This window comes from Pinus tabuliformis, chromosome J, assembly GCF_031772625.1.
Source record: "Pinus tabuliformis cultivar Carrire ecotype Pingquan chromosome J, CPIR1, whole genome shotgun sequence".
Taxonomy (NCBI): domain Eukaryota; kingdom Viridiplantae; phylum Streptophyta; class Pinopsida; order Pinales; family Pinaceae; genus Pinus; species Pinus tabuliformis.
In genome coordinates, this window is record NC_142295.1 from 761,354,150 (window position 1) to 761,378,490 (window position 24,341).

Here is a 24,341-nt window from a genome sequence, read left to right on the forward strand (position 1 = left end):
TCCATACAGTCCGTAAAACGGTACGGAAATCCGTACAGTACATATTTTCAACTTCAAGTGGGCACGGAAATCGAGCCAAAGTGGGCACGATTTTCAAGGAGATTTGGACTGAAGAGATAAGTTGTATTTTGCTGTTTTATTTTGTCTACAAATGTATTTTTCCTGAACTTGAAAGATAAATAAATTTGAAGAGCTCTCTAACAAGTTTTCCTCGAAGAAGATTGAAGGGGTTTCGCCTGGTCTAAGTTGACCAAAAATCTATGTGTATTTTTATGTGGGTTGTTGGTCTATTTATGTCCATATTTATTTTCAGCATGTGTTGACAGTCCCATGTGTTTTAATCTGAAATTTTCATTTCCAGAATTCTATATGTTGAATGTATGTTTATGGGAAAGGGCATTTAACTGAATGGGAGTGATAAGGTGAAATTAAAATCGGGTTGGGATTGCAGGAAACTTTTTAGTCATCAAATTTTAACATGTTATCAGAGCTATAGGCTGAAAATTGCAGTTTGAACAGCAGACAGTAGTTTGGGACAGCAAACAGTGGTTTGGACAACAAACTGAATTTTTGGACAGCAAACTAATATTTTGGGACAGCAAGGTGAAATTTCACACAAACTGAACTTTTGGGATAGCAAAGTGTGCTGGAAAGTTCATTTCTCCATTTTCTTGGTTTTGTAAATTTTGGACAGCAGTCATGGCCATGTTCTTAAGGATAGAGGACAGACTGGATGGGATATCCAACTATGCTGTTTGGAAGGACAAAATTCAAACAGTGTTTGAGGAGGCAGCAGTTTGGGACATAATGCAGCAAGTGGTTGTACCTCCTACTGCTGCAGATGAACTTGCTGAATTCACAAAAAATAATGCAAAGGCAAAAAGGATTTTGATGGACAGTCTAAAAGATCATGTGGTTCCTCAGGTGAGAGGAAACACACATGCATATCAGATGTGGACAGCTCTAACCACTCTCTATCAAAGTACCAATGAGTGCAGGAAGATGGTACTCAAAGAACAATTGAAGAACATCAGGATGACAAAGGCTGAAAGTGTAGTTCATTATCTTGGCAGGGTCAAACAGGTACGTGATGATTTGACTGCTATTGGTGAGGTAGTTGCACCCACAGAGTTAGTCAGGATAGTTGTAGCGGGACTTCCTAAGTCTCGATCAGTCTTTGGAGATGTTGTTACCGCTAGGGAGAATCTTCCCAATTGGGACAGATTCTGGGATGATTGTGTGCAGCATGAGATACGGAAGACTGGCAATGGTGGGGTGAAGATAGCAGATGAGGAGGATGTAGCCTTGACAACCAGGGGGAAGAACAAAGGGAAGGCCAAGAAAGGGGCCTCATCAAATGGGCTAAGGGAAAGGAGAAGAAGAAGAAGAAAGATACGGATATGTCCAAAGTCAAATGTTGGGCATGTCAGAAGATGGGACACTACATTGCTACGTGTCTTGAGAGGAAGAACAAGGGGAAGAAGGTTACTGCAGCTTCAGTAGAGGTGGAGCAGTTTGCTTCATAGTTTGACTAGGACTTTGCATTTATTACTTCTACATCTAGTAGGAGTACATCATCCGATGTGTGGTACATAGACAGTGGGGCTTCCCGCCATATGACAGGTGCACGGGAGTTCTTTTCAGAGCTTGCAAAGAGGGCACTTGATATTGAGATTGTACTAGGAGATGACCGCACTGTGAGAGTTGTTGGTGTGGGGACTGTGGCCTTTGAGAGGAAGTCTTTGCCTCCTTTGAAGGTCATGGATGTTTTGTATGTTCCGGGGATGAAGGACTTGATTTCAATGTCTACTATGGAGGAGAAGGGGTTTGACGTCACTTTCTCAGGAGGGTAGGTATTGATGCATCCCAGGGGAGCTTCCATCACTTCGGCCAAAGTGATTAGAGTCTGCTCTGGGAAACTATACAGGTTCAGTTTTTTGTGGGCAAGAGCATTGGTGAGTAGCACATCTGGTATCACTCACACTAGTACCACCAGCAGTAGAGACTTGTGTGGATTATGACACCGGAGGATGGCGCATATGCATCATGGAGCTTTGAGAGTATTGGGGGAGATCACTACTAGACTTCTTGATTTCAGTGTCGAGCATTATGAGGTCTGCAGAGGGTGTGCTTTGGGCAAGTACACCAAGTTACCATTCCCAGCGAGCGACAACAAATCTACAGGTATACTAGACTTGATTCATACTGATGTTAGTGGTCGTATGTCTCATGTGTCTTTGGGTGGTTATGAGTATTATGTTATATTCATTGATGACTACTCTAGGAGGACTTGGATATATTTCCTAAAGACCAAGGGTGAGGTCTTCAGTCGCTTTAAAGAGTTCAAAGCTCTTGTGGAAAAGCAGACAGGTAAGAAAATTCGGGTCTTGCAGTCAGACAATGGTGGTGAGTACACCGATGGTGGGTTTTCTGACTTCTGTGCACAGGAGGGCATTAGGAGAGAGTTCACGGTTCCTTACAACCCCCAGCAGAATGGGGTGTCTGAAAGGAAGAACAAAGCTATTGTTGGGGTTGCTAGAGCGATGATTCATGATTAGGGGTTGCCTTTGTTTTCGTAGGCTGAGGCTACAATACTGTTGTTTATCTTCAGAACAGGAGTCCTCACAGAGTATTGGGGAATATGACTCTGGAGGAGGCTTTCACTGGAGAGAAGCCTCATGTGGGACATCTTCGTATCTTTGGATGTCTCACATATTCTTATATCCCCAAGGAGCAAAGGACGAAGCTGGAACCCATGGCAGAGAAGGGTATCTTTATGGGTTACAACGAGACTTTGAAGGCCTATCGGATCTTCATTCCTTCTAAATGGAGAGTGGTGATTAAGAGGGATGTGAAATTCGAGGAGGAGAGGGCCTATCGGAGATCACAGGAGTATGATGAGAGAGAGTCACAGACTTCTCCTCAACAAGGAGGTCAGGTACAGGGAGCAGGACCTCAGGGTTCTGGATCGACTGGTACAGGAGGTACTTCAGTGTCAGTGACATCTGGGGCACCAGTGGCGAGTTCACCAAGCACTTCTTTAGGGAGTCCACTGGTACAGAGTTCACATGGCACTTCAGCTGACACAGGCATAGGTGCCAGTACAGGTTCTTCGAGGACAAGTGCTGGTACAGGCACACCAGGGTTAGTTGGCAGACCTTCAGGTTCACCAGACTGGGGGGCAGAGGATGAGGTTCCCTATGGGGAAGCTTCTTCAGGGAAGAGGAGGCCCAAGTGGCTTCAAGGCACCTTGAAGGAAGCAAAGTCCGTTGGTCCTCCGAAGAGGGTGAACAAGGAGAGTGTGCCACCTGAGCGGTTTTGCAGTTATGTAGCCAAGGCCTAGGCCTAAGGGCAAGTCAGTTGTGACTTCCAGGTGGCTCTACAAGATCAAGCATGTTGCGGATGGCAGCATTGAGAAGTTCAAGGCGAGGTTTGTGGCTAGAGGGTTCTCACAGATAGAGGGAGTTGACTATGATGAGACCTTCGCTCCCGTAGCTCGGTACACTTCTATCCAGTCCCTTATTTCTATTGCTGCAGAAATGGGTTGGCAGATCCATCAGATGGATGTGAAGACCGCATTTCTGAACGGAGTTATAGAAGAGGAGGTGTATGTTGAGCAGCCACAGGGCTTTGAGGTACTTAGGCGAGAGACCCATGTATATCGATTGAGGCGAGCACTCTACGGACTTAAGCAAGCTCCAAGAGCTTGGTATTCGAAGATTGCTACTTACTTGCAGCAGATGGGTTTCACGAAGAGTGATGCAGATCCGAACCTATACTACATTGTTGTAGGGGATGATCCGCTCATTCTTGTGTTGTATGTTGATGACTTGTTAATTACTGGCGCAGAGAGACTGATTAGTGGTTGCAAGGAGGATCTTGCTATGGAGTTCGAGATGAAGGACAATGGGTTGATGCATTACTTTTTGGGGCTTGAGGTGTGGCAGGAGGAGGGGCATATCTTTCTGTGGTAGGGGCAGTATGTTGTGGATGTGTTGAGCAGATTTCACATGGCAGACTGTAGACCCATGTCTACACCTATGATCACCAACTGGAAGAAGCTTCATGCTTCAGATTCTAGTTTGGTGGATCCCACATTGTATAGGCAGCTTATTGGGTCCTTGATATATCTGGTCAACAATAGGCCAGATATATGCTTTGCAATGAACACACTTAGCCAGTTCATGGTTGAGCCCAAGACAATGCAGTGGGTAGCTACAAAGCACATTCTTCGTTACGTGCAGGGGACTATTGATTATGGTCTGGACTATAGGCGGGGAAATGGAGTGAGGTTGGCAAGTTACACAGATGTAGATTGGGCAGGCTGTGCTTCTGACAGGAAAAGCACTTCAGGGTGTTTCTTCAGATTAGGTTCGGTAGTTGTGTCGTGGTTCAGTCGAAAGCAAAAGTCAGTTGCTTTGAGCTCTTCTGAGGCTGAGTATATGGCTGCTAGCCAAGCTAGTTGTGAGGCCATTTGGCTTCGCAAGTTGTTGTATGGCCTATTTGATCAGGAGTTGAGACCAATGGTTATTCACTGTGATAATTAGAGTTGCATTAAACTCACAGAGAATCCAATGTTTCATGATAGGTCAAAACACATTGACATCAGATATCATTTCATCAGGGACTATGTTCAGAAGGGGGCAGTGAAGCTGGAGTATATATCAACAAATGAGCAGGTGGTTGATGTTCTCACGAAGTCCTTGCCAAGAGGCAAGCATGTCCATTTCATGGAAAAGATGGGTGTGGTGAGAAACACTTTCCTCGATAAGAGGGAGTGTTCATTTTTAATGTACCTTGGACAAGTGGTTTCCCATAGGTTAGTCTCTACCTAGGGAAAAGTGTCCAAAATTATTCTTTTCCTAAGTGTGACTTTATAAGTGCTAAAGTCAATGTTAAATTATAAAGTGAAAAGTGACTTTAGACATAAAGTACAATGTGGGTACTTTATTTAAAGGGTGAGTTAAAAAATAGAAAGTGAGAATTAAATGCACATTTATTCTCATCCCTTGATCTAAATGAATCTAAGCCATTAGATCTTAGGGTTGCCCAAAAGTCATTTAGGGAAACGAAAGGGGGAAAAGAAAACAGAGATTGCATTCATTGTTCGTGAGCAAATTGGAGAAAGCAGGCCGAAAGTTGGAGAAAAGTTCTGAAGGAGAAATTTGTTGCAGCAAGCTGAAGGAGTGATTTTTGGGCAAAGTTGGGCACAGAAATCAAGGCATAGAAGACAGCAAAAGATACAGTACAAACAACATCTAATGCTGTGAGTTGCACGCCATTCAAGAGAAGTTTTTGAGAAAAAAATTAAAAAAAAAAATATGTACAGTCTGTACAGTGGTACAAAATCCGTACAATACAATCCATATCCCTATAGTACATATTTTCAACTTCAAGTGGGCACAGAAATCGGGGCAAAGTGGGCACAGTTTTCAAGGAGTTTCGAGTTGAAGAGATAAGTTGTATTTTGCTGTTTTCTTTTGTCTGAAATGTATTTTTCCTGAACTTGAAAGATAAATAAATTTGAAGAGCTCTCTAACAGGTTTTCCCTGGAGAAGATTGAAGGGGTTTTGCCTGGGTCTAAGTTGACCAAAAATCTGTGTATTTTTATGTGGGTTGCTATTCTGTTTATGTCCATAATTATTTTCAGTATGTGTTGACAGTCCCATGTGTTTTAATCTGAAAATTTCATTTCCAGAATTCTATATGTTGAATGTATGTTTATGGGAAAGGGCATTTAACTGAATGGGAGTAATAAGGTGAAATTAAAACCGGGTTGGGATTGCAGGAAACTTTTTAGTCATCAAATTTCAACATGAACCACTCACCCTATGGTCGCTCATCGCTCCAAGAAGTACCCCAAGCCCCCCGGAGCTCAATATCTGAATCAAACGGGACCCTCATAAGAGGGTCTTTCCATGACTCCAAGTCGTTCACAAAACGATAAGAATTTGACCTTCCCAGGGGCTTGGTAAGAATATCTGCAACCTGATCATCAGTCCCAATGTGATGGAGCCTTATTGCTCCCCGTTGTACCATATCCCGGATAAAGTGGTACTTGATATCAATATGCTTGGAGCGGTCATGAAACACGGGATTCTCAGAAAGACGAATCCCACTTTGGTTGTCGCAGAAGATCACGATGGTATCTAGCACATGTCCAAACAGCTCACTAAAGAGCTTCCTCAACCAAACAGCTTCACAGGAGGCCATACTAGCAGTAATATATTTAGCCTTAGCGGTGCTCAAAGCAATTGACTTCTGCTTCCTACTCATCCAAGATATCAAAGCAGAACCTAGAGAGAAGCAACATCTCAGTGTGCTTTTACGATCCACCACACTGCCAGCCCAAACAACATCAGAATAACCATGGAGCCTCACATTCCCGATAGTGTATCTCAGTCCATAGGTGATTGTGCCCCGAAAATATCTTAAGAGATTCTTGGCAGCAATCCAACGTATGTGATGAGGCTCGACCATAAACTGACTCAATGTATTCACTGCAAAACATATGTCCGAACAGGAGTTCACTAAGAACATCAGGGCCCCCACGAGTTGACGATACTCAGAAGAATTTCTCAAATCAGGCCCAGCGTCACTTCCACATAACTTCTTGAAATTAAGTTCCATCGGAGTAGTCACAGACTTGCAGTCCACCATCCCAAATCTTTCAAGTAGCTTCACAATGTATTTTCCTTGAGAAAGGAAAATCTCACCTGGCTTTTGCCATACCTCCAACCCTAGGAAATAATGCATCAGTCCTAGGTCCTTCATTTCAAACTCAGAAGCCAACTCCCTCTTACATTGATTTAGAGGATCTGCACTTGTCAGAAAGAGATTGTCCACATAAAGTACCAAGATGAGAGGTCTGTCATTCTCAACCTTAAAGTAAAGGTTCGGATCAGCTTCACTTCTTGTAAAACCCAACTTCATCAGATAGTTGTCGATCCTCTCATACCAAGCTCGGGGAGCTTGCTTCAACCCATAGAGGGCTTTCTTCAACCTGCATACATGTGTATGACGATCTTGAACTTCGAACCCCTCGGGTTGTTCTGCATAGACTTCCTCCTTAATTGAACTATGCAAGAAGGCGGTTTTGACATCCATCTAGTGTAGGTTCCATCCTTGCGAGGCAGCATGGGCTATAATCGAACGGATAGTGGTATATCCAATGTTCCACCAAGGTTCCGGGACGAGGGGGCGAGGGAGCGAGGGGGCGCGGGAGCGGCCTATGCAAAAGCTCCCTACCATTTTTTAGGAAACGTGGGGGAGCGTCAGGGTCTTAAAAATTTATAAATATAAAATATAATTTATTAATTGAGTCCACTATGACAATTTGGTTTGAATTGAAAAGCTGCAAAGCATGATCATTGATATGAATATCATTTGACATTATCCAAATTTATAATATCATATAAAATAATAAATTTAAAATTCTAATTCAGCTTGGTCAAATTCTAATTTAGATTTCGGTCAGACAGAGGGAGAGCTTCAGCTTGATAAGGTAGCCACTGAATTCTGTGAAAAGGTAAATGAACAGATCAGGAACACTGCATTGGCAGTAGAAGGGGGAACTACAATGGGTTGTCCAACTGTATTGGATCCAACAGCTAGAAAGTTTGTTATATTATATATAATATAGACAGTACACCATATGCTGAAAGAAGAGTTTTAGTTCCAGGAGAGATGAGAAGATCACATGAAAGAGTTTCTGACAGTTTACTATCAAATGACATTGACTGCAGGATGACCATCTGCGAACCAACTTGGGTGACCAACGATGGCATGGATAATTTGTCTACCTTATTAGAGCAATGCCATGCAGTTCAAACTTCAAACTAGCAGTGTATTTCAGGGGTGAAAATAATTTTCAGACCTGAGAATTCAAGCTGAGCCACTGTGCTCTGTGTAAATTTTGTAACTGTATAAATTCATATATAACGACAGTTCCTGAGATTTCTTGTTGCCCATAGTATTTTGTCATGCTTGCAGTAAACGCATGTTAGTCTATAGTCCACCCAATTATTTGCCACATGACATAGGTGTTGCTTCCATAGTTTGTATGTCAAATGTCATGCAAATTAAAAACACAAACTAAATGTCTCATATTCTTTGCCTGTCACTCCAGTTATCTCCCCACTGTAATCCAGCCATCACTTGAGAAAAAAAGGAGAAGTTTTGAAAGGGAAAATTCATGTACGTGCTATATGGTCCAGCAAATTTCCATGATACTGACCCTCTAAAATAACGCTTGTTGAAACCAAAAGACAGCACAAGACGTTATCCCCATACAGAACATGAGTAGCTTTGTACCACTTTAGGTCTATTAAATCATAAACTATAAGCAAGGCCATTTTTTTGGGAGCGTGGGGAAACGTCCCCTCAAGGAAGGGAAACGTTTCCCTGGCACGTCCCCCCGAGTTTCCTCCATTTTGGGAGCGTGGGGAAACGTCCCCTACTCGTCCCCAAGTCCCTGGAGCGCGGGGGAGCGAGGAAACTAGACCCCTAGGGTGGGGGGCGAGTCCCCGTGGAACACTGGGTATATCGGGCAACTGGTGCAAATTTCTCATCGTAGTCCACACCTTCCTTTTGAGAGAAGCTTTGAGCAACAAACCTGGCCTTGAACTTTTCAGCACTTCCATCAGCTCCATGCTTGATCTTGTAGAGCCATTTCGAGGTGACAACAGATTTGTCCTTGGGTCTAGGGACCACATCCCAGACATCATTCTTCATAATCGACTCATACTCTTCGTTCATAGCATCTTTCCAAACTTGGTGCTTCACAGCTTCTTTGAATGTGCAAGGCTCAGTTTGAACAATGGTGCTCATGGCAGTTAAGTACCCTTGGTACCTATTCAGCTTCTTACTTTCACAAAATGTCCCCCTTGGTGCAATATGTCTCTCGGCATCTTCAAGAGTTTCCCTAAGCCATGAGGGTCTCCTTTTTGAGGAGGAGGTCTCATGAGGAGGTGGATCAATGGGATCCATTGGTCCTTCAACATTGGGCATCGGCTCATCCTGTGGTTCTCCCTGCTTCTTTGTCCTTTCTTGGAATAGGAAGGTTATGAATCTTCCCAAGGGCAACATCTTAATCAAAGGTGACATCATGACTTATCTCCACTTCTCTTTGACCACGCACATAGATTTTATATGCCTTAGAAGCTAAGTCACCTGACACGGGGATTCGGGACACGTAGGATTCGAGATTCGCGGTGTCGGATTCAGACACGCTGACCCCCCGGAACAGGACACGTTAGGATTCGTTATATATTATTTTATTAAAAAAAATATATATATATATATAAAAATTAAAATATATATATATATATTAAAAATTAGATATTTCTTACACAAATTTTAATTAATGATACAAATTTATTGATTTCAAACATAGATCTTCATCTATAGCTATTAGCATGCATAGTACATACAAAATTCAAATAAATGCCAGTGGTACTAGTCACATAAATGATAAATCCATTAAAAATTTAAATCATGATTTATAATTCATAACTGAAAGACAACTTACAACTACAAGATAGTAAGATAAACACACTGACAATTGTAGTTTTCTCATTAAGTCATCAAATCAAAATGTGTTACATAGGTAGTGTTGGTGCAATGCCAATGGCAAATAGAAATAGAAAATATAAAACAACTACAGGTATACAAGCCTCAAGGCATCAATCAGCATCACTGTCCCCATCATCATGGTCCCCACTGCTCTCCTCTGCATCCTCCTCCTCCCCTGTATCCATAGTCGCCTCTGCATCTGCTGGTATGGAGGTTGACCCCTCTAAGTCATCAAATCTAACAGGCTCTAGCACTGGATCATTGAGATCCATGTTGGCCAATGCCAACTCAACAGTGGTGTCCAGACCCATATCATCAGGAAAGACATCCCACATCTTTGTCTTTCCCCTCAACCACTCTTCCCTCTGCCTGTAAATAAGACGAAGGTTGGTGTGCACATACACCATTGTCTCTGCCCTGGACTGCTCAAGCCTGCTCTTCTTCACATTATGCAAATTCCCATATGTGCTCCAATTCCTCTCGCAATAAGAGGATGAAGTCACCTGAGAGAGGAGCCTCATGGCTAACTGCTGAAGAGGAGGGCTTGTTGACCCATGATTTGCCCACCAAGAATAGGGCTTCTTAGCCCCCCTGCCTCTAATCACATCATAACCTCCAAATCGACCACTGCCAGTGGAAAACTCTGCAAAGGCATCCTCCACCTCAGCAAGCAATGCACTATCCTGATAAATCCACCTGAATGCCTCTTTCCTCCCCTATGAGATTTCACCATCCATGTGAGGAGGGAATCTGCGGGAAGGTCCACCATTCAGCCACTCATGGCTGTAGTATTTGGGGTTCAATGAGTGAGCCAAACAATGTAAAGGTGTACAATTTTTGTCCCATCTGCTGACAAGAATATCATGTATGGTATCGCAGAAGGCCTCTGTTGATGTCTCATACTCGGAGCACTCACTCTGTAGAATAATGCTCCTCACAGACTCAATCATGGAATCCCATCCCTCATAAACCTCTCCTAGGATGGGTTTGTCTGTATCTGCAACTCGAAGCAAAGAAATGATAGGGTCCATGATCCGAATAATTAGATCTACCCTCTCCCACCAAGCATCATCTAGCACTGTGTCCTTCACTCTTTTAGAGGTTGCCTGATCTGTCTTTCTCCAAAAAGACCAAAACTCATAAATAACCATGGACCCAAGAGCGGTCTTGACCTCCCTCAACCTCTTCAACATCATGAATGAAGATGCAAACCGTGTATCAGCAATCTTCAACAATGATAGATTGTTGTACTCCTTGTAGATAGTGAGGGCATTTGTATGATTTTGCACAAAGTTACGGACATGTCTTGCATCCTCAATAATGCTTCCAATCCAAAGCACATCAGAAGCAATGGATTTCAGTGCTAAGTTCAATGAATGGACAATGCAAGGTGTCCAAAACACTTGTGGATATTTAGCTTCCACAATCATGCCAGCAGCCTTGCAAACAGGTGCATTATCTGTAATGATTTGCACACAAGAATCAACACCTACATCTTCAACAACTTTAATAAATAACTCACCCATAAATTGTGCATCCTTGTATTCACCAAGTGTATCCACTGCTTTCATGAAAACTGGACCATTCAAGGAAGACACCATGAAGTTGATGATTGTGTGTCGTGCTGGATCTGTCCATCCATCAGAAACAATGCTAACCCCAGATGTTGGCCATGATGCCACAATAGGCTCAAGCATTTTTTGCACCTCTTTTTTTGCCTTCGTCAACAATGTGGTTCTCAACTTCTCTGACCCAAGAGGCACATACCCTACTGGAGCCCCTTGAGTTAGAGCTCGGCACATCTCAACAAATAAAGGTGAATGTGCAACATTAAATGATATGAAGTTTTGATAGAAGAAGAAGGCAATGGTGAGATCAAGCTCTTCCCGTCTCTCTTTTTGGAAAATCTTGTCCATTGGACCAAGTGCTCTTCTTTTTGATGCTTATCCCCCAGTAGAAGTAGAACTCTCAAATGGAAATTTGGTGGTGGCTTTCCCCAAAAATGGAAGGGGGTCTTCATTCTTGGGTTTTTTTGATTTTGAAGCCAGTGCCACATGTTCCATACCAACATTGGCCTCCTTTTCCAATTCTTTTCTCTTTTGTGAAGTAATAGCTCTACAAGATCCAATCCCACAACCAGGTAGAGCCAACAAATGTGATTTCACACGGTAATATGTGCTTTTGAAAGAAATGTTACAAAAATTGCATTTCCATTGCACATTGCCTCCTCCCTTTCCCTTGTTGTTTGGCCCATCCTCTCTTGTGACATATTTCCACAATGGATATTTATCATTGTCTTTAAGTTCTCTTCCCTCAACATTACTTGCAGCAGACTCTGATGATATTGGGGGAGGAGGGGCATCTCTACCCATGACATTCTTGCCCTTCCTTTGCCCCCTAACTGCTGCCTTTGATTGAGCCATGAACACTGTTACCTGTAAAAAAAAATGAGCAAACTTACAAAGCATGCACAAATTTGTAAATAAAAAATGAAAATCATATACAAACTGCTGTAAAAAATGCAAAAAAATGGAGGTGAAATGCCAGTCTTAGAACAGAGACAGTTTTAGCATGTCTTTTGGAAATTCAAGGTTGCAACTTGCCAGAGTATTCTGAGAAATTGAAGGTTACAATACACATAAATTATAATTAAATAGATTCCATTGTCCAGATATAAAGTTATTTCATGACTCGCAGCAAAGAAGGGTTTTGATCTTGCCAAGCTCGTACAGGATTTCAGTGTATTTGGGCAGCCAAGTTTTCTCCAAGATTGCAGTTTGATCCTGTGGAAGGAGAGGCCGAGAATAGGCATTATATTCTCTGATCTATGAGAGAATGGCCACAATTCTGTGGAGGAGGGCCAAGCCTCTGTTCACCATGAAAAGGAGGCCATAAAGCTTGGTTGCTGGCAGAATAGAAGCCTGAGTTACCTCAATACACAACCCAGGTGAGAAGGCCTTTTAAGACCGAGATATGGACTCCAACAAGTGAAGAAATATAGGCCACAGACCTGTAGATGGAGACCGAGGATTGTCAAAGGGCTTGACTAGTAATCCGAGGTCAGAAAAGTCTGTGGCATGGAGCTGCTTAGTGAACTGATGGACAGCACGAGGGGCCATAATGTAAACCCGGAACCGTTAATGGTTCACCACCCCATTCATTAGTTTATGCCATATGGAAGAAATTGCATTCTACAAACTGTAAACACTGAACAGTGAGATCAGAAATGCTGCAAATGCACTTACCTAGTGGACCGGTGGTCGATTCTCCTTGCTGAATGCTCTACTCCTTGCTGCAACAACACAAATCACTTGCCAAATGAAAATATTAATGATCAAACACGCCCTTTTCATACCTGCGCTGAGCTTAGCGAGTCCTGGAAACAGGACACGATTCCCAAAATCGCGACACGCTTTTGAAAATCGTGACACGACCTCGGATTCGACGTGTCATATGATTTGGACACGAATCCAGACCGAATCGTGTCAGATTCGCTGGATTCGGGATTCGTAGGGGGTTTAGGATGAATCTGGTTACTTAGCTTAGAAGTTTCACTGTAGCCCACAAATGTTCCTTTCTTCCCAGATGCATCCAATTTGCTTCTCTTTTCTTTCAGCACATGAAAATATATGGGGCTACCAAAAATTCTAAAGTGAGAAACATCAGGTTTCTTACCGATGAAAACTTCTTCGGGAGTTTTGGAGTCCAATGCTTGATGAGGGCATCTATTTTGAACATACACGGCAGTGTTGGCAGCTTCCGCCCATAAGAACTTCGGAAGGCTTTGATCATGAAGCATGGCACGAGTGGCTTCTATAATAGAACGGTTCTTCCTTTTAGCAACACCATTTTTCTCAGGAGTATATGTGGTAGTAGTCTCCCTCTTAATGCCAGCTTCTCTACAATAGTCATTGAACTCATTTGATTCATATTCGGTTCCATTATCGGTCCTCAATATTTTGATCTTCTTCCCTGTTTGATTTTCAACCAAGGCTTTGAAAGAACGGAACCATGAGAATACTTCGTCCTTCTTCAAGAAATATATCCAAGTTTTGCAAGAGAAATCATCCACAAAGATAGCATAATATAAATATCCTCCCAAAGATGTCACGGGCATCATACCAGATAGATCAGAATGAACCAATTGCAAAATGTCAGTAGTCTTGCTATCACTTGAGGGGAATGGTCCCCTTGTATGTTTTCTTTCGGCAAATCCCTGACAAACACCTTTATGCTCTACTTTAATTTCGAGCATACCTGTCACCATCTTCCTCACATCGGTTAGAGCCTTATAATGTAGATGAGCAAACCTCCGGTGCCACAATTCGGATTGAAGAGATGTGTCGCAAGACATAGCTCCCAATGGGCTTCCTCCAACTTGATATAGGCTATCAACCCTGAATCCAAGAGTAAATGATTCTTTGATATTCCTTTTCCAAACACGTACCTTTCCATCGATGAATGCTACCTTGAATCCTTTGTCCTCCATCGCCGAGATAGATACCAGGTTCTTCTTTAGATCAAGTATGTATAGTACTTCTTGTAGATGAATGGTGTTACCTTGATTCAAGGTTGCAGGGGAGCGCCCCCCCACTCTCGCTCCTGCTCCCAATCCATGCTGGAAGCGCGCTCCCTGCCTTTTTGGGAGCGTTTAGTCTTTTTTGCAAAAAAAATTGCAGTAATATTCCAAATGCAAATTTTTTTGAAGAAACAAATAAGTTTTGAGTGGGGCAACCTAATGATCAAACCTATGGCCCTAGTATTGATATGTGATTCATGGTAATGTTAAATTCTTAAAGTAAAAGTGACATTCTCCTTAATCTTCATTTTCATCCTTTTACTTAAATTTTAACATTACCATGAAATGACTCAAGGTGTTTGAGAGTGGTTCCGACCTCATTGGATTTCATATGGAGAAAGTAGAATTTTAGATTTCATTCAAAATCGAGCAGACTTATCAGTTTTTCAGGATTTCAAGATTGGGGGGATTGCAATGTTTCCATTGGATTTTGTCATGTATTAGGGTATGGAACTCGTATTTAATCAAGAGCACCAGTCCCTTTATGTACCTTGATGTTAGTGACATTGGTTGTCGAACTACTCTTTCATGACCCTCCTAAAAATGTACGCGTCACTCAAACAAAATCTTGACTTGACATGCTATGTTTTTTCTATCTTATGTTAATGCTTAGAGGGTGATATTAATGACAAAGAATCCTATACAGATCCAGAGGTAATTACAAAGATACCTCTGGATATTAATGCTTAGAGGGTGATATTAATGACAAAGATCCTGATTTTCCAACAAGACTAAAAAATTAGACATTTCTCGTGGTGGCAAGACTCAAGAGGCCCAAGCATTAGCAATAGATGATAGATTTACTTGTCTTTTCTAGTTTCTAGTAGTTTTAATAACTATTGACTCTTTCATATTTATTATGATATTTTTTGTAAACAATATATGACAATTTAAGTTGGAAGTTGGCAATTATAACTCATTGGTAATGAATTATGAATATGATGCTTCGTGAAAATTGAAAGTTGTTTCATTTCATTTCATTTTATAACATTTCATTTCATGTTAGATACTATTTGTTGTAATGGTTACACTTAGCTTACAAGTACAACTTTGGTGATCAATGACGATAAACGTTATATATTGAATTTTGAAAGCTTGAAACTTTAAGATTGATGAATCATGATTCATGAGACTCAATATGTTGTATGTTACTAACTTGTGAACGTGGTTGATGAAGATTATAACTTCTAGATGGTTGTTGTTATATGGGTCAATCTATGATTTTTATGTTTTTTATATCTGAATCATCATTCTACATGTTTTTGTTGACATATATGCATCAAAATATAAAAAATATATATATTATATAAAAAAACACTCTGGGATTCGCTCCCGCTCCCAAGTAACCTTGCCTTGATTCAATTGAAGAGTAACATTCCCAACTCCCTTCACGGGATAGGTGGCATTGTGCCCAAGAATGATTTCCAAATTTGTATCATTTTCTATCGGATTCGAAAGAGCTTCCTTATACCTAGTGAAGTGCCTTGAGGCACCACTATCAATCAACCAATTTCCCAAGGTATCCGGAGGAGAGGTAGTAGAGAGGGCAGATATAAGATAAAATTATTTTTGCTTGTTATCTACAACATTAGATTCATCATACCTGGAGTTTCTTGATCTTTTGGGAGGTCGACCATTTCCATGTTGAGTAGCAGGAGCATTCCTTTTTCCTTTGTTGTTGAATCTGCCATTCCTTTGATTGTTGTTGCCCCTAAAATTGTTGTGGTTGTGGTTGTCATCATCATGAGGTGTATCCCTTCTATTAGGACACTCCCTAGCATAGTGGCCAAACTTGTTACAAATGAAGCATCTTCCCTTCCTTCCATCTTTGAATCCCGATCTTCCTTGACATTGCTTCTTTGAACCTGCATTGTTCTTCTTTTTAGCATGAGCGGAGAATGCAGTAGGTTCATTCCTATTTGAAGGCATGTCTCTCTCCATCATCCTTGTTTCTTCTTGAGTGCATCTAGTCAACAATTCATCAAAACCTAAAATCCTATCATTGTTGAGGATAGTAGTGTTGAACACATGCCATTCACAAGGGAGTCTTCCAAGGGCAATGAGAGTGAGCTCCCTATCAGCAATAACTTCTCCAATTGAAAAAAGATCATTTTTTATCTCGGTAATCCTCATGAAGTAGGATTGGATATCTTCACCTCTTCCCTTCTTTATGTCCTTCAACTTGTTTTTGAGAAAGAGGACTTGGTTTGCATTGCTAACCTTGAACATGCCAACCAACCTGTCATACATCTCCTTGGATGTGTTCAAATCAAAGATGTATGCAACCAAATGCTTATTAATAGAATCCCTGATGATCTTCTTTGCTTTGACTTCACCTTTCTTGTACTTTGTCTTAGCGGCAACCGGTGCATTTGAAGGAGGTTCAATGATCTTTCCCTGCACATAGTCCATAACATCCTGCTCTTCCAAAGTCAAATCAAGAGACATCTTCCATGCATGATAATCAGACTTATCATTGAGCTTGTCATCAGGCTTGAAGTAAGATGCGGAGGCCATTGACTCTTGTCCTTGTCCAACAAATCTCAGTGATTGCTCTTTTCACTCTTGCTTGGGCTTTGTCTTCACCTCAGCTCCGATTCCATGTTAATTTTAGATAACAATGGTATGTTCTATGCTTAAGAGCAATTTACTTCAATTTTCCTTATTAGCCCAATATCAATTTCCAGATTAGCAATCACATTAACATGACAGTAAATGCAAATAGAACATAAATAAAAAGCAGAAGACAAGCCAAGACAAGAGGACACAATATTTGGCGAATGCCAAGGAAAAACCCCAATGTGGGAAAACCCTTTGATCAAATCTTCTTATTATTCTTCAAAAGTTCAGCACAGAGAGAGAGAGTACAATATACAAAATTCACTTGCCCAATTACAGTCAAATCTGTCCAATCAAACTACAGTCAACAAGATGCCCTAACCAGAAAGTCAACGTTGGTCAACTTAGCAGAAATCTTCCTCCAAATCAGCTCGGTCAAACCCAGTCAACTCGGCCTCCAAGGATAGTCCGAATCAACCCAAAACAGTCCCGAAAATATCAATCAAACTTGGTCAACACAGAGTCAAACCTGCGGTCAACGTTGGTCAAATAGCTCAGAATGCCTCGATTTATGTGCCTAGAAATGCGGCCTACCCAAACAGAAATAATTCGACAAAAATTGCAGTCAAACAAGGTCAACGCTAGTCAAACTTCTTGCAACTTGGTCAATGCTAGAAACAGAAAATTGCAGTCAAACTTCACACATGTAGGGGAGAAGAAGGCAGCCTGAAGTTTGAACGACCCAATCAAATGAGGAGAGAGAAATATGTGTGAGATGAATGATGTCCAAATGAGATAGATGCACCTTCTATTTATATGCAACGTTGAAGATGAAAAGACATGTCTTTTGGGCTTCTGAGCCTACATTAGATTGCTGGCCGACCTTGGCAATTTGTCCATAAACAAAATAAATTCATATTTCCATTTGTACATCTCAGAATGAGATGATCTTTAGATCAATCCTACACCTCTCGGAAAGAGGAATCCAATAAAAATATCAGCTTCATCATATGAGTTGTCCAAGGTGGAGTTTGGCCCTAGTTGCCAAATTTAACAAATTTATATTCATGTACTGGTAGAGAAGAGGGCCAAGTTGGAGCCCTCCAGCGAAAAGGGTTTATTTGTAGGTTATAGTGAGATTCCAAAGGCCAATAGGGTCTATATTCCAAATGAAAGGAAGATAGTAAAGAGCAAGGACATAAAGTTCAAGGAGAATCTTGCATTCTAGAAGCACCATGAGACTATTCCAAAGACAGAGGATGAGCGGAAAGAAGCACATGAGCCTGGGTCACCACAAAAATCAATGGGTCTCAATACAGGACAACCTTAAAGTACCTTCCACTTTTGTCAGGATACGTCGATGGTTCACTCAAACATTAAGGGACACTCAAGAGTATGTTGAGACTCTTAAGAGCGCATTTAGGGAGAGAAAACCTCTAAACAAATTTCTAGACTACATGGCATTGCTGAGCAACATCATAAGATTCAAAGCTTTCGAGCTTTCAAGGTGAAGCAAACCAATAGGTTTAGCGGGATGCCATCGTGGAGTATACCTCTATAATGAAGAATGATGCATGGAGCATGGTGTCTAGAATAGAGAGGAAGTCAGTGGTGAATTCCATGTGGCCCCACAAAATAAAGCATATTACAGATGGTAGCATTAAGAAATTCAAAATGAGGTTTATGGGGAGAAGGTTCTCCCAAAGACAGGGAGTGGCCCATGAGGAGACATTTGCTCAAGTCACCAGGTACACTTCCATTAGAGCCATTACGTCTTTAATTTCAGTTATGGGATAGAGGATACATCAGATGGATGTGAAGATAACCTTCCTTAATGGGATCATTGAGGAAGAAGTGTACGTAAAGTAAACTTAGGGCTTTGAGGTAAATGGAAAGGATTCCCATATTTGTAGATTTAAGAAGGTCTTGCATGGATTCAAGCAAGCATCAAGAGTATCATATTCCAAGATAGATGTATACTTGCAGAGTATGGGCTTCACCGATCCGTACAATAATGTACAACAAATCATACAACAAGACACACAATGATATAATAGCAACTGTTGTTTGCTGGATTTTTGTGCAAGTTGTATCTCTTTTCAATGGCCCATAGACCTCAAGTCGGGGTGGATTTGTTTGCCATGTAACTGCTAGGTTTCAATAGTTGTGGAGGTTCCCTTGTAAGATTTCATTAGTTGAATGATAAACAGATTTGAAAGAGGAAATTACCTATGTATGTGTGAATTGTTTTATGCTTCTGCTAGTTACTGTTTTTAGATATTGTGTGATTGTTGCATATTCAAAAATTAATATATGTTGTTAACTAGATTAATTTTTGAGTTATTCACTTAATAGAAATATTAGGACAACAGTCACCTAGGGTGACGAGATTTTTTGTCACTGTTTATCAGAGGTTGCTGCTTCGACAGCACTACAGCAAACTCTATATTTATTTTTGGCTGATGTACAGAAAAATTAATTTTGTAAATCCATAATATGTCAGGACAGTAGTTATCTTTTCCGTTCTCTGACTTTGTTAATACCAATACAGGATCTGGGAAGTATCCTAGTGAATGCACACTTCTGTGTGTATATACAAAATGTATTTTCTTTCACATTTATGAATGGAAGTATGGTTTTTTTCCAATGAAAAAAAAGTCACCTAGGGTGAGGGAATTTCACATTGCTATTGTTGGCCTAGGGATATAAAGTGTCCGACCTACTAGGGATTATGGAAGCCAGCTCTTCAAGTAAAATATAATGATATCAAAGCTAGATTGAAGGACCTAAAATATTTATGGCAGGCCACTAGATGCATGCTAATGTCCAATGGTTGGACAAATGAGAAGGATAGGACCCTCCTTAATTTCTTGGTACATTGCCCAAAGCGTACAATGTTTATTAAATTTATTGACGCATCAGTGTATGTGAAAATTATGACATTCTTATGTGAATTGTTAAATGGGCTTATCAGAGGCACCGCACACTGTTTTGGACTCCATGTGCTTCCCATTGCATCAACTGATGCTTGAGGATGTGGAAAAAATCTTCTTTATCAAGGAAATCATTGATCAGGCTAAGAACATCACAAAATTCATATATGCATTTGTTCCCAACCTAATAAGGCAGTTCGGATGAAATAGGGAGTTGCTGTGTCCTACAATTGCACATCTTGCTAGAAGCTTCACTTCTCTTCAAATTATGCTCCATTGCCAATTTGAAGTGAAGTAGATGTTCATTTTCAATGAGTGCAACTGTACATTTAGCACAAGATAGGATGGGAGAGCCATCACTAAAGTAGTGTAGACAGATTCCTTCTAGGAAGGAGTGGACTCAGTGAGCATGGTTAGCAAAACCTTTGGTAAAGGTTCTTTACCTGGTTGATGGGAGTAAGCTCGCAAGGAGATAGCTGTGTGAGGCCATGTATAGGACCAAAGAAATAATCAAATCATATTATGTGGGAAAGGGTACCATTAGACATTAAAAATATTTGAAGATCTAGAATTTGATTGACGACCAATGGACTAGGATGCTCCATTTCATGTGGCAATTCTGGTCCTCAGCCTTATCTTTGCTTACTCATGTAATTTTGATTTCGATGGCAAGGGTATAAAAGGGTTCCTTACATGTCTTCAAAGATGGTACCAAATCAAGAAGCTCGCAAAACCATTAATCACAAGATGGAAATGTATAGGGATGCCCGCGAACTATTTTCATGTAAGCTATTAGACTTTAGAACTTTAACTATGTTTTTTAGTTGAAAGTTGAATTATATTTTCTTTATTTCCTATTTTCCATTATAATAAAATGACAAAATGTAATTAGAGTTTTTTTTATTGTTGTAGATGCTTGGTGGAGAAATTATGGCACAAAAATATCACTCTTACAGAATTTTTCTATTCAGATGCTGAGGCAAATCTATACTGATTTAGGTTGCCAACACAAAAAATGCATTCAAAAAAGCATAACAAGTTAAGACGTCAACTAAGCAATTACAATTTTGATTATTTATGACCCCTAACATATTTATGATCCTAAATATGACCCTCAAGATTCATTAAATTTATTATGACCCGATTGGATTTTCGACACTTGAAAATAATATGACCTATGTCCACTAAATCTCCAGTTTGCAAGAAGCTGTCCCACATAATATGGCTTGAAAATCCCTGATGTTGATGCCATTTCCTTGGACAACATTAGCGTATTGTCTTGGTGGGGGAGTGGAGTATGAGATGCCTATTATAGAGAAGGAGAAGACACCTAGGTTAGAGAAGGAGAAGGCACCTAGGTGGTTAAAGGAGTGGCAACAGCGTTCTGAGAAGTAAAGGAGCAACACTAGCAAGAGTGAGAGGTAAAGGAGCACTTTGATAGTATGGAGGGTGATGGGGTAGCATTAGTGCCACCTTCTACACAAATTGATACACCTACACTCACCAGTGATCGTCAGCTGGATGGTGTAGGACTATCTAGTGGCAAACGAGTCATCACCTCTTCTTGTAAGGGGGTGAGGGAATTGACAGTGAGCTACTAGATTCATAATTGTAGAAACTAGATGACCCAGGATGTTGACATACATTTTTATACATTTGATGTCATTTTGTATTGGTTGTCCACGGTTGAGTTCTTAATTAGACCAGGTTTCAGGATTTGGTATCAACTTTGATGTGTCATTAAGTTTCAGTTTTAGGATTTGGTATCGACTTTGATGTATCATTTTCTATTTGGAATCCACTCCATATATCTTAGTATCTTTTCCATACTTCTGTGCCAATGTGTTTATTTGAACTTGTTAGTTTATATGTTTAAAAATTTGAAAAAAAAAAATGTTTTGTATTTTTTTAATGCTTGTTGGATCTTGCCGATATTTGTCTATTTTTTCAGCGATTTTTCCAATGCCAATGTTTCTAGACCAATAGTGATTTTTTTGCCAATGCTGATGTTTTCAACAATGATCAAAACTACTCTCGAACAAAATGTTTAAAATGATGGAATTATTAATTTTAACGATATAAGTCGATGGCAATCTATCATTTAAGTATTAGTTGATGGACACAAGCAAATAGGAAACTACAAAACCTCTGTGCTTATCAACCTAAAATTTAAATTGGACCCAGAAAACATGAAGAAGAAAAAAACTTCCTTAGACGTAGTTCGTCAGCATCATTGCATCCACCTAGGATGTCCAGGATTGATACAGCAATGACTCCATTGGTAATAAAAGTAATACACCACCCGAAATCATTTTGCCACTATAGCAAACCCACTATGACCCAGAAAAAACATTATTAGGACTTCCGACTACCTAGCAATTGCTCCTGTATGAGGTTTAAACTTCTTAGCTTTCCTAATTATATGGAATCAAATCTGTAAAAGGATGTCCACGTCTAAAAACAGGGAATTGGTTCACTATTTAGGTCAACATAGTATTAAGCTGTCCACCGGAGTTCCATCCTCGATCTAATTCGCCTCGTCCAAACGGGACGGGTTTCATAGGGATGAGGCCATGTGAAAGGAAGTACGCTCTGTGTGGTGTGGCCCACCAAGTGTGTTTTTTTAACCACGTCCCAGAATAACACAAAAAGGGAGGGGGTAAGAGGAGGTCCAGCTGTAGTTTGTGGACCCGAATAATTTAATCAAAACTGGTTATGATAATACTTAACTGTAACCTTAACATATAACAGTTCCAAACCCACTCCAGAACTCATTTTGATTAATCTGTCTATGAAAGTCAGCGCTCCTTTTGATAAATACATTACATTCAGATAAACATTATGTATTTGCTTCCATAGAAATCTCGAAGTCCTATGTTGCTCTGTCCTCAGCCATAAATATAGAATTGTCAGGAATCCAAAAAATACGTTATTATTGGACTTTACAGTGGGCCTGCCTCATAATTTGAAGGCTGTGGCATACGATCGTATTTTGGGCAACAGGCCCATTTCCTCGATTGTGACAGTAAATTGTAATATCTATTTCAATAATTCCTTCAGTTAATGCGTATGGATTCCGTTTCCGAGTGGGTTTTTGTCCACAGCTAGTTGATTGCAATTACTAGCCTGTGGTCACGAGATCGATTTCGAGGTCTCCACAGAGGATTTGCAGGAAGCTTGCCCGAAAATAGAAGAAAGTAGAGTTAAAAAACAGAAAACGGTTAGGCATAAATACCTGAACAAGGGGAAACCAAACAGAATGAGAAGCATATAAAATTGGGAAGCTCGGTGTCTCCATCCCCCAAAAGGCGCGCGTTGCTGGCTGCTATTCTCAGGCATCTCGTATTCTTCAGAGGATAATTGCCTCGCCTTCTTCACAGCATAATTGAAAACAGCAATAATTATTCGGATCTGTAACAATCAATTGCTTTTAAATGTAAACATAAAACTCAGGTCAGTGAGAGAAAGCGTGCTTTGACTAATATCGGGTGTTTGGTTGTTTGCCTGCTGGACTTGACTCTTGATTGATATCTCTGACTTTGATCTGGGCAACTTTGGAGGACTATAGGTTATGAACTTACGAATGTTTTTATCGCCGGGCAGGTAGTGTATATTGTTTTTAATTTTATATTTAATAAAATTTTGGAAAAAAAAATATATTAGATTGGAAATTTTGAAAATTAAAAAGTAATGTTTTATGTGTATGTTTATGTGTATGTATGGGTAATTATTATTTTTATATATGATTTTAAATTGAATGATAATATATAAAAAAAAAAATCTAAAAATAATTATATTGGTCAAATGTTTTAATAATTTAGCCTTTGTTACTATATCATGATTTATTGACAATCACATTTTCAAAAACTATAATTCATTTCAAAATCAAAATATTTTGTTTTCTAATATTTTTAAAATTAAAACTTAATAAATAAGATATTTATCTCATTTTACAATAGATATTATTAATTTGTAAATAGGCTTTGTTATAATACTATGGGTCGTTACCATGGCTTATAAATAACACTTACTCAAAAACCACAACTCATTTTAAAATCAAAATATTTTATTTTAATTTTATTTTATAACATTTTTATATTATGGGCAAGTTATATTATTTTTTATTTAAGCTTTGATTTTCAATTAGTTTTGAAATTTTTATATTAAAGAATGTTTAATTTAGATGGTAACCTCGATGGCGGTGTCCAATCAAGGAGACAGGTGGTTGCGGGTTGGAGCGTGGAGCCAGTTGGGCCTCCACGCGTAGCACGCTCGACTTAATGGCTATTGGGAGTCGAGCTCTCCTGCGAGTGTTACTTAATGCAGGAAGGAGGCAACAGGGTGGTCATTTGCAATGGGTGGACGATGAGGAGGGACTATTGGGTGAGAGAGAGCAGCGAGGTAATGGCGTCCTAGCTCAAACGGAGGCTTGGGGCGACGATGTAGGATGGTTTCGGGATTGAAGGGTATGCGGGGGATTGGAATTGGCAAGCTCTTTGATCATGGGATCCAGGAGAGCACAGGACAAACTATAGCGACGAGAATTGCAGTCTTGGAGCTGGTGTGAGTGGGTGGTGGGCTCTTGCTTCCCCTGCCTCACTTTGGGTCTTCTTCCGACAAGGAATTTCTCCTTTGGAGCAGCAATTAGGCGGAGAACGTCGGGTGTGGCTCTTCCCTTAGAGTGGCTAGTCTACCTT

At 40.4% G+C, this 24,341-nt stretch overlaps 1 protein-coding gene across 2 annotated transcripts in view; it reads right to left on the reverse strand.

The window, feature by feature from the left end:
* The window catches only part of LOC149228950 (uncharacterized), a 96,150-nt gene extending 72,965 nt beyond the window's left edge, over positions 1-23,185 (reverse strand). For both annotated transcript variants that reach the window (XR_016247910.1, XM_089378429.1), the window contains exon 1: positions 22,880-23,185. Coding sequence is in view for 1 of the 2 variants with exons in the window: in XM_089378429.1 (XP_089234555.1) it covers positions 22,880-22,983 (104 nt within the window). In the remaining variant the exon portion in view is untranslated. The remainder of the gene's footprint in view (positions 1-22,879) is intronic.
* Between the last annotated feature and the right edge of the window lie 1,156 nt (positions 23,186-24,341).